Source organism: Hylobates moloch, unplaced genomic scaffold (assembly GCF_009828535.3).
Source record: "Hylobates moloch isolate HMO894 unplaced genomic scaffold, HMol_V3 SCAFFOLD_4, whole genome shotgun sequence".
Classification (NCBI taxonomy): domain Eukaryota; kingdom Metazoa; phylum Chordata; class Mammalia; order Primates; family Hylobatidae; genus Hylobates; species Hylobates moloch.
This window is the reverse complement of record NW_026652279.1, coordinates 87,796,006-87,810,661: the sequence shown is the minus strand read 5'-3', so window position 1 is coordinate 87,810,661 and position 14,656 is coordinate 87,796,006. Positions and strand designations below refer to the sequence as shown.

At 43.8% G+C, this 14,656-nt stretch overlaps 1 protein-coding gene across 4 annotated transcripts in view; it reads right to left on the bottom strand.

Annotated features, from left to right (window-relative positions):
- STARD13 (StAR related lipid transfer domain containing 13) overlaps nt 1–14,656 on the bottom strand; it is a 247,468-nt gene that overhangs the window by 16,616 nt on the left and 216,196 nt on the right. For all 4 annotated transcript variants that reach the window (XM_058437674.1, XM_032150500.2, XM_032150501.2 and 1 more), the window contains exons 5-7: nt 10,374–11,734; nt 8,797–8,970; nt 7,503–7,662 (exon numbers count right to left, since the gene is read on the bottom strand). In XM_058437674.1, the coding sequence (XP_058293657.1) occupies nt 7,503–7,662; nt 8,797–8,970; nt 10,374–11,734 (1,695 nt within the window). The remainder of the gene's footprint in view (nt 1–7,502; nt 7,663–8,796; nt 8,971–10,373; nt 11,735–14,656) is intronic.

The following is a 14,656-nucleotide window of genomic DNA, read 5'->3' as shown; positions in this document are numbered from 1 at the left end:
TCAGGCTGATAATATTGTCACTTAAAATATGAGTTACTTTGTTTTTTATTCTTAAAGTTTGGAATATCTAGAAAATGCACAGTTTTGCCATACTTAGGTGATTCGCCACAAAGGATCTAGACAATATTTATCTTCCTTCAACTGGCAACAACTCCAAATTTCATCAAAGGGCATGGAAAGAAAGCATGTACTGTCAAAAGAGAAAAAAATTCAAGATGTCAGGTGAGTGATTATTGGGGTGAGATCCATCTCCGGTTTGTTTACATCTTCTGCTTTTCTGATTTTGGAAGGAGGCCCAGGACTGTGCACGCCACAGGGCTGGCTGTGCTGTACGAGAGTTCTCAGAATCGAGATGCCCTGAAGGTAAATACTTCAGTGTGACTCACAAATATCTATCCTCATATGAGCAGGTATTATTCCATTTGAGAAGAATTCCTATTTTTTTTAACAGCAGAGAAATATTGATCAGGATCTATAAAAAGAATAAAGCAGACAGTGTTTCTGTTTAAATTGTCGAGCACGTTCCTCTTTTGTCCACCGTGTCTTGCGGGCTGTTTCTGGGCACACAGTCACGTGCGTGCACACACACATCCCAGAGATGCTATCTTTGTATTGTTCGGTTTCCAAATTTCTTTCTCATTTCAGCAAATATTGTTATTTTAATTATTTTAGACATGTCTGGAGCTCTCCAGCTGTGGGCTCTGAGCTGCTTGTTCTGACTGAGATCTTAGGATGTCTAGAGGGTTGTCAGGGATTTATTTGTGCTGCCTCAAATTCTGACAATAACCTTCCTGCCCTGCCCTTGTCTTCTAGGGGACATGGGAAATATAGACATATATGTGTATTTTGGTTTCTGTGGATTTTTGTTGGAAGTACAGCAGGAAAATTTTCTTTCGTAAACCTAATAACGAAAAGGTGGTCTCAAATCAGATTCCAGTTATAGTAGCTGAAGATGGCAAAAGGGAAAGATGGAAAGAATCTCTCTTCAAAGCTATTGATGAACTGATGATTGAGCTAACCCTGGAATCGTTCTATTTCCTGACTTTTTTTTTTTTTTTGAGACAGAGTCTCGCTCTGTCACCCAGGCTGGAGTGCAGTGGCGCATTCAAGTGATTCTTCTGCCTCAGCCTACTAAGTAGCTGGGATTACAGGCGCCTACCACCATATCCAGCTAATTTTTATATTTTTTATTAGAGACAGGATTTTGCCACATTGTCCAGGCTGGTCTTGAACTCCTGACCTCAAGTGATCCACCCACCTCGGCCTCCCAAAGTGCTGGCATTACAGGTGTGAGCCACCATGGCTGGCCTATTTCCTGACTTTTTGTTTGTGTTTTGTGAGACCATGAATTTCCTTTCATTTAAGCCATTTTGGGATGAGGCTTCCAGTGGTTGCTGTGGAAAGCCACTGGGCACAGTGAGTAGAAGATGGTCTTTCTAAGGCATAGAGAGATCCTGAGACCAGAAGAAGAGCTTCCCCTCTTGATCCTCATAGAAAAACATGGTGACGGCAACAAGTGGTTTCCAATAATCATTTCTTCTTCAGAAAGTTTTGGCCGAGCATGGTGGTTCACATCTGTAATCCCAGCACTTTGGGAGGCCGAGGTGGTTGGATTGTCTGAGGTCAGGAGTTTGAGACCAGCCTGGCCAACATGGCAAAACCTCGTCACTACTAAAAAATACAAAAATTAGCCAGGTGTGGTGGTGGGTGCCTGTAATCCTAGCTACTCAGAAGGCTGAGGTGGGAGAATGTCTTGAACCTGGGAGGCAGAGGTTGCAGTGAGCTGAGATTGTGCCACTGCACTCCAGCCTGGGCAACAGAGCCAGATTCCATCTTAAAAAAAAAAAAATTTCCAAAGCAAGGATTTGATCTGAATTTTTGACAAGAGATAGTTTTCCACATAAAAAATGGAGAACTGAAGAAACCCATTGTTCATCCTTTTTTTTTTTTTTTTTTTTGAGACAGAGTCTCACTCTGTCTACCAGGGCTGGAGTGCAGTGGCATGATCTCAGCTCACCACAACCTCTGTCTCCTGGGTTCAAGTGATTCTCCCACCACAGCCTCCCGAGTAGCTAGGATTACAGGTGCGCACCACCATGCCCAACTAATTTTTTTTTTTTTTTGAAACAAAGTCCCGCTCTTATCCCCCAGGTTGGAGTGCGATGGCACAATCGCAGCTCACTGCAAGCTCTGACTCCCGGGTTCAAGCAATTCTCCTGCCTCAGCCCTCTGAGTAGCTGGGATTACAGGCACCCACCACCATGCCTGGCTAACTTTTGTATTTTTAGTAGAGACAGGGTTTTACCATGTTGGCCAGGCTGGTCTAGAACTCCTGACCTCAGGTGATTCACCGGCTTCGGCCTCCCAAAGTGCTGGGATTATAGGCGTGAGCCACTGCGCCTGGCCTAATTTTTGTATTTTTTAGCAGAGATGGTGTTTCACCATGTTGGCCAGGCTGGCCTCGAACTCCTGGCCTCAAGTGATCTGCCCGCCTCAGCCTCCCAAAATGTTGGGATTATAAGTGTGAGCCACCGTACCTGCCCTGTTGCTCATCCTTCTGATCACAGTAGATGGGCAGGCAACAACCCCAGCTCCCTCAGCTTCATTATGAGGAAGATCCCATAATGTTTTTCCTTCACTTTTGTGTCTGTCACCCATGGGCAGGCAGCCTGGGCTGTCACACAGGGTCTCACACACTTAGTTTAATGCTCTGCTGTCTTGGTTTTGAAATTCTCAATGACTTATGAACAAGCGATCCCACATTTTCTCTTTTCAGTGGCCCACAAATGGCATAACAGGTCCTGCTGTCATCTACTGTTAAAGATCAGCCCAGCCACCCTCTTGAGAAAGAGCAGAATGGCCGTCAGCAATGCGGAGTTCATTTTATAAGCATCTCTCTTGTATGTGATCTCTCATTTCCTTTTGAAGATAAAAGGGGAGTGATGAGTGTCCCCTTGGTCTAGTTTTCCTGTCTTCTCTCTTTTGTTTTTCACCTAAAAACCTGGCTATAAAAAAGCAAGGACTCAGCTGGGCACGGTGGCTCATGCCTGTAATCCCAGCACTTAGGGAGGACGAGGCAGGTGGATCACCTGAGGTCAGGAGTTCAAGACCAGCCTGGCCAACATGGTGAAACCCTATCTCTATTAAAAATATAAAAATTAGCTGGGTATGATGGTGCATGCCTGTAAATCCCAGCTACTCGGGAGGCCGAGGCAGGAGAATCACTTGAACCCGGGAGGTGGAGGTTGCAGTGAGCTGAGATTGTGCCTCTGCACTCCAGCCTGGGTGACAGAGGAAGACTCCATCTCAAAAAAAAAAAAAAAAAAAAGCAAGGACTCAAGGATAATTTCACTGGATAGCTGCAGAGCACTGCTCACTTTATCTGAGGCAGGCAACAGGAAAAGTGACAAACAGGCAGCGGGGCCAGGGACACGTGTACTGAGTACTAAGAGTCTCCCCAGCATGATTAGGCTTTTAAAACTTATTGCTCTATTAGGAGGAGAGGCTGAGCATGAGTGGTGCATTAGAATTCAAATTCCATCTGAATAATATTAAATCTCCCTCTTGGCATCCTGTTTATGCTAATCTTTTTCGGGACTTAATGATGTTTATCAGGACTTCCATTTCCTCTTCTTTAGAAATGTGCTCAGCTAATGAAGGAAGGTTGGTTTTCTTCAGAAAGAGAAAGATTCATAAGAAGAGTATGCGGCAGATTCTTATTTTGAGCATTGCAGGTTCAGCCTCTCACTGCAGTGACTTCATATTCATCAGAAATAGGTATAACCTATTCTGTGCACAGTTGATTTAGGGCAGAAATAAAAGCTCAGACAACAAAGCAAGGCTCGTCTCACACACTACTATGTCTGAATACAAATGGTTCATAATTGACGGCTAAACTTCCTCATCTCACCCACAGCCAGCTGCAAGGGCAAACATGGACACTCTGTTGCATCATATAGAAACTGCTGTGCGTGCGGGAGTGTGGAAGGCAAAAGGCTGGGAATGTTTCAGGCTCTGTGGGGCAGGGTCAACTGCAATGTGTGCTTATATGCCAGGCGAGTGTGTGGCATGGGGAGAAGGGGCCATCGCACTGCAGGAAGCCTCCTGCCTGAGACTCGGGGCAATGCCTTGGGAGAGTATGGGGTGGTGCTTTCTATTAAAATGTGGCATAGAAGGGGGATATTTGCGGATGTTCTCGTCTTCTGCAGCTTTGAGGCTGAGATCTCCAGGCCTTGGGCAGACTGGAATCTTTTCAATTCCACGGAAGTGCTGTTGGTGAAGAAAGAACATTCGTTTGGTGTTGCTCTCCTTCCTTTTCACTCTTTTCCCCTCGCTTTTCTGATTGATTCGCTTTTACCAGCTCTTGCTTGCTCTGAAATCTCCAGAAAAGCCAGGTTTTGATTCCTTATGTTTCTCTAGTTCTCCTCTTTTCCTTCCTATTACCACCTTCCTCTTTCAAAGGAGCCAGAGAGGTGGTCTCTGCGTGCTTCCCACACCACGTTGACAAGGAAAGGGAGGGACATTCCAAGGCTGGAAACCCTGCCAGGACTGGGCGCATTATAAGGTGGTGACTGGCTGTGGTGAAAGTCCCTTCGATGTCCTACAGATTCTCCCATGTGACTGACACAAGAGATGCGTGGCTCTATTCATTTTAATTACATTTAGAATCAGTATTTATGTCTTGAAATGAGTCTTCTTCCTCCAAGCCTTTGCCGGCACACTGTTTTTCATCTTGGCGTTCTCCCAGATTTAAAAAATTGACCTGAGATGGACACAGGGGTGGAAGAGGTTTTGGTGCCCTGTGTCTTTCTCTCCACTGATAAGGCTTTTGCTTCTAAAGAGAGACTGGCCCCACTAACAGCAATGATATTGGCACTGCACATTATTCAGAAGCTACGGGGGGGCAGGAATGGTTTATAGCCTACACTAAGGACTCAGCTCTGAATGGAATAGTGGAATTACATTTCATTTATTTATACCCACTCTTGTTCAAGAAAGAATTTAAGGGGACTTACAGTAATCTATAAAATATAATAAGATACAATTAAATTAAAGATAAAAGATAAGAAAATTACAGCAAAAGGAAAATAAAGACAGAAAAGGGTGGATGAAACTAGGAATAAGGTTGATGCATAAAATTAATGCCAAAAAATTACACAGATTTACTACTACAGACAGAACACATATTTGGCTCCAGGCTTTCTAGCAGCCAATACAGTGAGGAAAACACACCCAAATGAATGAGTTTGGTGTCCATAGTATTAAAAAACAGGCCAGTTATCCAAAAGAAACACAATGCTTTCAGATGCTGCAGCCACAGAAAAAAGTTTTTTTCTCCCCTTGTCACAGAAACCACATTACATGACTTAACGACCAACATCGACTACAAAATCTTGACACTGAGTTAATTCATCAATGAGTTGTATGGGCCACTCCTCAATGCTAGAGATGGCATCACCCCAAAGTCCATGGGGGAAAAGCCATTATAATGAGCAGCTGCAGAGTACAGTGGTTAGGAACTTGGACTGTGGGGTTAGATTTGCAAGCAAGTGTTGGCTCCACCATAGTGAACTGGGGATAACACCATTCAAGGGTGGATGTGGGATTAAATGAGGCAATTAATGCAGAACACATAATACAATTGCTTGAAACATGCCAGGTGGTCAAGAGAGGTTATTTTTATTGAACTAGTGACATAGATAAGTCACACTTCCTTTAGGCATTCCTGAACACTGTTTTCTCTTAATGGAGCTTTTGCTGATAAGCATTAGCTGGCCATGCACTTGGAGCAAAATATACTCTGTGCTTGGTAAAGGGCAAAGCCAAAGTCTCTAAGAGTGCCAAGAGGGAGGTGAGTTTGATACGTACCCTTACAGAAACTGAGATGCTTGGAAAAACATGTGTCTTAACAAAATGCAATCTTGGGCCTGTACCCACAAACCAACAACAAACGTACAATTGAGGCCACAAAGTTCTATGCCAAATGACATGGTTGCAATACTTTTAGCATTGGAATAGAGACTAGAGTGGGCTCCCCCAAATATTCACCAGAGCCCATCTCTCTAAAAACTTTTCTCAGTAAAACACCTTTAGGACATTAACTTTGAATAATGTGTATTCTTAGTAAAACCTCTAAGATTAAAAAAAAATTAAAATGTATGCTTAAGTAACCAGATTCATTGGCTGATTCTATTGGGATGTGATTCACAAGTCAATTCACGCTGGGGCATCTGCCAAAGAAGAGAACCCTAGAAAAGTAGCCTGTCACCCTGATTTCTGGGGAATAAGAGGCAAGCTATTAAGGCCATTTCTCAAAACTAAACAGCCATCATCACAACAACGACAGCAGCCATCCCACCCTCCACGATGACATCCAAATACGGAAAAATGTTATGTGCAGATTCTCTAAATTAAAAGTGAGGAGGGACAAAGGGGAACACACATTCAGTTCAGTCAAAGACAACTTCAAATGAAGAAGTTACTTCTGTTTTTCTGCACTGAAAATTGATTTCTGGTTCACCAAGAGACCAGCCTGATTCTCAGTGTGGTCTCAGTTTTGGAGTCTCTACAAGCATCACTAGCCAGCTCATTCCTGCCCACTGAGTCCAAGGACCAGGGTAAATCAATAAAAAGTACAAATAATCTTAGGTTGGTGCAGATTCTCTGCATGGCATCAAAAAGTATGATGAACAGAGACTATTACAGAACAGCTGCCTGGAAATACACCCACTATTCGGGGTTGCAATTTATCAATCAAGAACACAACTTTTATTTTGGACAGAATGTCTAAGAAGCTAATGGGTGTTAATTTGGAGGAGCAAAGCCTTTGTTTTGTAAACTACAGGACGGACAGCACTCTGGATTTAATCACAGTCCACCATTATGGTGGGCCTCAACAGTCTCGGAGGCAGAAAAATCTCTGAATATTTTGTTTAGCTTGAGCGTTGAATCAACTCTATAAAATGAGGGGATATTTGACTTAGCTGATACTTTTGTTCATATTTTACTTGCACATTTTTAAAAGATGTAAATAAATCTGTCTTTGATTTAAGTTTTCCTGGTCGTGATGCTGCTTCAAAGGAAAAAAAAAAGAATTAATAAAAGGAGGCATGAAAAACCTAATGCTTTTTCAAAAATAATAGGAATAAAAGAACAGTGTGAAATCAATGGTGGCAATGAAATAATAGTTACAAAGGAAATGCAGTACATAGCTTAACTCTAGTTTTTAGGGATTGCAAATTAGACATCACAGGAACAAACTATTAACATCAACTTTCTGCAGTCACTCCAGGTCATCACTTAAGTTGCCAATGAGGAAACATCCTCAAATAGGACGTGTCTTGTTCAAATTAAATATTGCCACATAAAGGTCACAATGCCTTTTATTTTTGGTAAGGCATGTCTTGCCTGATATTGGGCAGATCTGACTCAGTCTGACATCCCATCAATCCAGTCCCATGGTTGGGGGTGGTGGGGCAGCAGCGGGGAGGTTACAGCCCTACCTGATCGAGGCAGTTGCTGCGTAGATATCTCAGTGCTTGCTGAATACTTTGAGGCAGGGGCTGTCCCGTTCTTTGGACGTGGACTATGAGAGGAACGCCAAAGACAGCCTTGTCTTTGTAGTCGGGAACTTTCATCCTCTTCATGAACTTTGGAACTGACCTAGAATTCACAGAAACCAGGTCATGCAAGCCTCCTGGGGCACACTGTGGGGAGAGGCTCTGGAAGCAAGCATGAGGGAAGCCAAGCTTTTGTTGGAATACCCAACAGATGCAGGGTGAACTCAACATTCTCTCTGCATTAATCACAGGACACGGCTGTGCTCTGTGCGGCCCTTGCCTGTGTGCTATCTCTAGCTACTAAACAGCATGAGTCACGTTACCAGAATGTATTTGTAGCTCTGTTTTCAGGTCAAGTGGACAACTTTCCAATTTAATTGTGATAGACTTATTTCTTAAGTGCTGAACACTTAAAAGTTTCCAACAAAACAAAACAAATTTAAAAATTACAAGAGGAAGAAGAAATCTGGCTGGGGTTGGAGGAAAAGGAAGGGAGAAAAGAAGAACAATATTTCTTGGCTCTATCCTTACTTTTCTAGAGCTAGTTGTAGTTTTCAAAGGACATTTTAATACACAAGCATATATTGATTTGACCATGAATTTATAACCTTCTAAAATATTTTATAAAAGCCCCATTGATTTTTTTATATGCACAATATAAAACATAGAACAATTACTGACACATTTTGTGTTTTTTCAAATCCACCAAATCATCTATAATAGGTCCACATTCAAGTTCTAACATATGCTTCTGTCAATTCCTTATTACAAGGTTTATTGCATATTCTTGTTTTTATTTGCCAATGAAATAAAAGCAGAAATGTATTTGAAGAATTAAATGCTCTTTGAATGAATCAATGCTCTAAGTGGTAAGCTTTGCATCAGGCCAGAAGGTACAAGTGACAGCTGTTTCTGTGCAAACTGCCAGGATTAATTTATGGCAAGTTTATTTTTATTTCCTCTGTTCACAATTAAGCACCCTTTACTTGTCTTTTTTTCCTTTCTTGGAGCCTGACTGCCTTCCTTGGAAACCAACTGAGAGCTACAAATAGAGCAATGTTTCCTGTAGGTCCGTCGCATCGAGGCTACAGCAGAGCTCATGCCTTATGTCCAGGAGAACATCAGTGAAGGCAATGAATGGGTTCTTCAGAAATCATAAAGTAAACGTGGAAGCTTTTGCAATCACACACTTAGCTCTAGAGCCAAGGATCCCCTCCTAGGTGAATGTGCTACGCACCATGTCCAGCCGTGCTTGTTGGACATGGAGTGCTTCTCCATGATGGCCGTGAGGCGAAGCAGCGAGAAGCGCTGGAGCAGGCTCAGCTGGTTGGCCGTCTGGCTGCTGATGTGGGGTGATGCTGGGGCCGGCCGGGGCTGGTGCGACAGCTGGAAACTGTTCCATCGGAGTCGCCTTTACCAGAGAGACCATCAGAGAAGCCAGTCACAAAGTGCACTTGGTAGCGGGAAACACGAGACATCACCAATGTACACGCAGCTAATCAAGATAGCATCCGAGCAAAGAAAATCGCACAGCAAATGGAACAGAAGACACAAGTGTGCAGAACAAACATAGGACATGATTTTTCCAAGTCAGATAAATCTGGAAAAAGTCTTATTATCCATTTTATTAGGGGTTTAAATAAATGATAGAGGAAATATTATGTTTGTTTATTCCAAATTTGTTCCCAAAGTGTTGAGAGCAGCTGAGACTGTGTGTGAGTGAGTGTGTGTGTGTGTGTGTGTGAAAGAGAGAGAGAGAGAGAGAAACAGAAAGAGAGGAAAGAGATGGAGACAGGGAGATATAGATAGAACCAGAGAGAGCAGAGAGAGAGATAGAAAAAAGAGAGACAGACATAGATGGACAGATGGAGAGATGAGACAAAGATAGAGATACAGAGGCAGAGGATGGAGAGACAGACAGAGATAGAAAGATATAGACAGAGAGAGCAAGAGACAGAGAGAGGGAAGACAGAGATAGAGCAATATAGACGGGACAGACAGAGGTAGAGCAATATAGACAGAGAGAAAGAGAGAGATACAGACAGGGAGCAAGAAAGAGAGAGAGAGAGAGAGAGAGAGAGCTGTTGAATGTCTAGGGCTGTAGAAAATTTTCTCATTGTCTTCCATGTGTCTACACTCTAACTCTTGCTCAGTATTGAGATGGAGCCTGAAGATGAGAGGTACAGAGGTGACACATCACTGAGCCCCAAGACACACCCTTGCCTCAACCAGAAACCCAGAAGCACACACAGTGGTATTGTTTCTACCAGTTTGGGCCTCCCAGGGCCATTTTTCTATGGTGCTTCTGAAACGGTCTTTGTAGGTCAGCTATTATGTACTTTGTAATTGGCACTTTAAAGCAAAAACAAACTTGCAGAGTACACATCTCAGACCTCAGACATTTCTTATAGGAGCAAAAAAAGTGTAAAATTTGGGGAAGAGACATTTTGATGAATGCATCACAGGAAGGTCAGGGGAAGAGTTGGTGCCTAGGAACTGGGTCTTGGTTATCCAGGATTCCCTGCATATGGTGCCCGGTATAATGCTTTGCACATAAGAAGCTCAAAATATTTTTGGATAAAACTAAGATCAAAATAAAGGATAAGCACAAATAAATATGAGTTAACATGGATTCAATCACCATGATACCTGTACAGAAGTCATACTTCTGTTCAAATAATTCCTAATCACATAAATCACTTAGAACAGAGTCAGGCATTTAGTAAGTACTCTGTATATGTTTGTTAAAAGATAAACAGAACACAATTACTATGAAATGGATGAAAAATCATTTCACAAATGCATGCCACCTACCTGTTTGGCCTGGTCAGAGAGGCCCCTACACCAGAATCCCTCCTGTCTCTGACCCCAGGAGGCTCAGATTCATTAAGAGATGTTACATCTCTTTCCACATCACTGGGTGTCGTCCGACCTTCTGAGACAGAGTTCCCTTCAAAATCTAAGGTGATCTGATTAGGAGACGGAAAGGGGGATAAGCCAGGTTCCCCGACCAACGTATCATGAGTTTGCAGTTCAGGCAAGACATCTTTGGACCAGTCATCCACTACCTCCTGGAGCCCATTGACATGTTGCAGAATGTCATCCAAGTGAGGGAAAAGGTCATCTTTCTCCAAGTCCAAAAGATCTCCTGTGCTGGCATATAGATGGGAGCCAGGGACATTGTCATAGATACTGACTCGGCTGGCTCTGTGACAGGACGCCATGAGCCGGGGCTCCCTGGCACCAGGGACCTGCTCTCTGCCCAGGGAGATGCTACCGGTCCTCCAGTTAACCCCATTGCTACTATCTGTGGGAGAGAGGCTTTCAATAGAAAGTGCCTTGGGGAATGTTCCTGGTTTGTGATCCTTGGGAATATGCACCACCAAATTCTCTTGGGAGTGAAACTCATGCATACGGCTTTGGTCCCCTGCATCCGGCAGTGCTGTCCCCGCCAGCACATCCAGGTCCTCCAAGTACATGCCCCCGCGCTTGTTGGCCTCGTGGCACTTGCGTTCCTTCAGGCAGGGCGTGCTCACCCCGCTGCTGCTGTGCTCCGATGGGCTGCTCTCGCCACTCGACTCGCCAGAGCATGGGAGCCCTTTTCTGCAGGCAGCGGGTGGCGAATTCCGGAGATCTCCATTTGGTATTTGGATGCACTGCATGGCCTTAAAGGACTCTGGCTCCTGCTGCAACATGGGCCCGCTGATCACCAGGCCACCTGTCCGCCCTGACCCCTTATGCCTCCCATGGGCTCCCTTCCCTCGGAGTGTTTCCATGCGTTTCAAAAATGATTTGGCCCTAGCCCTCGTGGGCTTCTCATTCTTGGGGTGGAAGGGGTGGTTGAGGACGTCTCTGGGGGACTGCAGGAGGCTGCTGCTGACCAGTGGGGCATCCAGCATGACCGGGCTGTCTGTACAGCACTGGCCTGGCTGGCTGCGACTGTCGCTGCCTCCGCTGCTTTCGCTGTGAATGGAGCAGACCTCAGGCTCGCTCAGGTCTGTGAGGACGCTCTCACTGCTGGTCGTGTTCCTCATCCCCGTGCCACCCGGTGACCCATTTCTGTCTCCTCGAGGGAGCAGTGTGTAGAGGTCGTCCACACGAGACCACCTGCGACTGGTTCTTTGGAAAGTCCATTTGTTGCTGATACAAAGATCTTCCTCATCGGAGTCGTCACCCTGCAGAACACCAAGGAAAATGCTCATTAGCAGACAGCGTGGCTGAGGCAGGAACTCTGGGTGTGCTGAGGGCAGCCCTGTGTGGTCCTCCACCTCCCTCCCCTCTGTCCTCCCATGCACAGGTGTGAGCTGCTTGGGCACCTCTAAGCTGTCCTTCCACCACTTGCACTGTCTTGTACATACCCTTCCTCCCAGTGGCCAGAAGATTCTTCTCAACTTGCCAAGCTTTCTTCCTTCCCATTTTCAAAGAGGTTTTGAATGCTTCCTTCCTTCCTCTCTAAGAAGTTTTCCCTGACTGATTATAAAGAAGGTATAATTACATCAGACTAGACAGTCTAAATATAAAGCACCTGCAGTCTTCTTTTTCACAAAGGAACTCAACTCTGCCATAAAAGGCACTTACTTCTTTCCAGAAACCTCTTCACTGAGCCCCCGGGGACCATATTTCCAGCTTGCCTCTTCTGAATCTCAACTTCAGTATATCTCAAAGCTGACACTCCTTATTTTAGTCCCCTGTACTTGATTCTTATCGTGTATTCCCTGGATAAGGTAACAGCAAAATGACCCACTGAATTTCTTTAAGTAGGGATGAGGGAGCCATTCTGGAGTTCGCTATTTGTGATCCAATCCGGCTACTCTGCATGAGCAGTCTTCTTCTGTTGAATCAACTCCGAGTCAGAATGCCGTTGGCAGGACGCACACATCTGTGTGGCTGCAGTGGGTCCCTGTGGCTTGGCACTGTCTTACACTCTGAGCCTCACACATTGACTCTAGGTGTCTGGTTTCTGCCTGAATTTGCAGCCCCTGAGAGAGCAGCATCTGCATTCCCTGAGGTCAGAGATGGCCTGGTTTAGCTTTGCATAGCCTTGGGTCCAGCACAGACCTTGACCTAGAGCATATCATTTCCTTCTGAAATAAAATGAATCATCAGATCCTGCTTCATCCTCACCAAGCACATCACCAAACCTAATTCTGAACTGATTTTGAAATCTGTTCCCTCATTCGTAATTTCACTCTCATTCTCTTAGTGTAGGCCTTGCCACCTCTCTCTGGATCTGTTACAGTAAAAATGTGGGAGAAACCTGTCTCCAGCATCTTCCCCATCGAAATAGCTTTCCACCACAGTGTAGTCCAAATAGAATCATATGAATTTTTTTTTTTTTTTTTTTTTTTAGCTTAGAAGCCTTCTGCTTGAGAGACTCCACTCTCAGTTGTTACAGGTAAAGTCATCAAGACATCAAGAGCCGGGCCTGCTGTAGTGAGCCGTGATGGCACCACTGCACCCCAGCCACAGCAACAAAGTGAGACCCTATCTCAAAAAAATAAAAAAGAGCAGAACCTGTGTTTCTCTGTTTCATTATTCATATAAACATATTTATTCATATGTATAGCCTCTCCAATGCCAAGGACATAATAATTGCTTATTTTTTGTGAATTGAATTAAATTTATTTTACTCTACTTGGGTGTTCAGTTTTAAGACCTGGTTCCAAGTGTCAGTGATACCAGTTCAGAGCTAGGTGACTGTCCACAGGCTACTTACCCTCTCTAAAGTAAGTTTCTGTCACTTTTAAGATTGAAGCGGGTCTTGCCTCATAGGTTTGCTGAAGGGAATAAAGAAGGTAGTGCATGCAGCAGTCCCTCACTGAGAGGTATTTGCTTATTTGTATCTTTCAACGTTTGTTCAATTGCCTACCAATCTTTTTATGTATCTAGCGTCCACTTTAACTCCCTTTAACCTTGCAGTGTATTGTTTTTAAGGAAACATAAGCAGAGGCACAGTTAATCATTGTGGGGATCTTCCTATTCTTGTTTATTCCTTTAAAATCTAGTTTCTCTGGAGGTTTGACTAAATGACAAACTTGAACATTCGAGTTTAAAGTGAAAGCAAGTACAAAGCCAAGGTACAGAAAAGAATTCTATGGCTTAGAAGTCAGGTGCAGTGGCTGATATGCTTTGGTTGTGTTCCCACCAAAATCTAATCTTGAATTGTAGCTCTCATAATTCCCATGTGTTGATGTGTTATGGGAGGGACCCGGTGGGAGATAACTGAATCGTGGGGGTGGTTCCCCCATGCTGTTCTTGTGGTAGTGAATAAGTCTCATGAGATCTGATGGTTTTATAAGGGGAAACCCCTTTTGCTCGGCTCCCATTCTCTTGTCTGCCGCCATGTAAGATGTACCTTTGGCCTTCCACCATGATTGTGAGACCTGCCTACATGAAACTGTGAGTCCATTAAACCTCTTTTTACTTATAAATAACCCAGTCTCAGGTATGCAGGTATGTCTTTATCAGCAGCGTGAAAAATGGACTAATACAGTGGCTCACGCCTGTAATCTCAGCTACTTGGGAGTCTGAGGTGGAAGGGTCTTTCGAGTCCAGGAGTTTGAGTCCAGCCTGAGCAACATATCAAGACCCTGTCTCTTAAAAAAAGGAAACAAAAAGAAACAAAAAGGAATTCTACAGCTTGAGACCACAGTGAAAAATGAGCTTTGAGTTTCAAAAAAGTTGTATAAAGCTCTGATGAAAGAGTTTAGAAAGTTATAATTGTACAAGTGGAAAAAGGGCAAGACTCCAGAATGATGACTCAAAATATACTTTCCTACTAGTACTTTCTACTCCCTCTTTTCCTGTGATTGATATAATAAAAACTGACATATGAGGGTCATTTATACACAAGGTGCCATGATAGGCTGAACGTTGAACTTATTGGATTTTTGTATTGCATTTTAGGAAGCTAGTGAGAAGTTGATATTAAATAAGGACTGTGAAAAAGCCCTTTTAGCAGACAGTTTTTGAGAAGACAAAAAAAAAAAAAGGATATGACTTTAAAGAAAATACAGATATTTTAAAACAGAAACTACAACATTCAGTGTTGGCCCCAACTACCTCTCTCAAACCTGGTTATGATGCCAGCACACCAC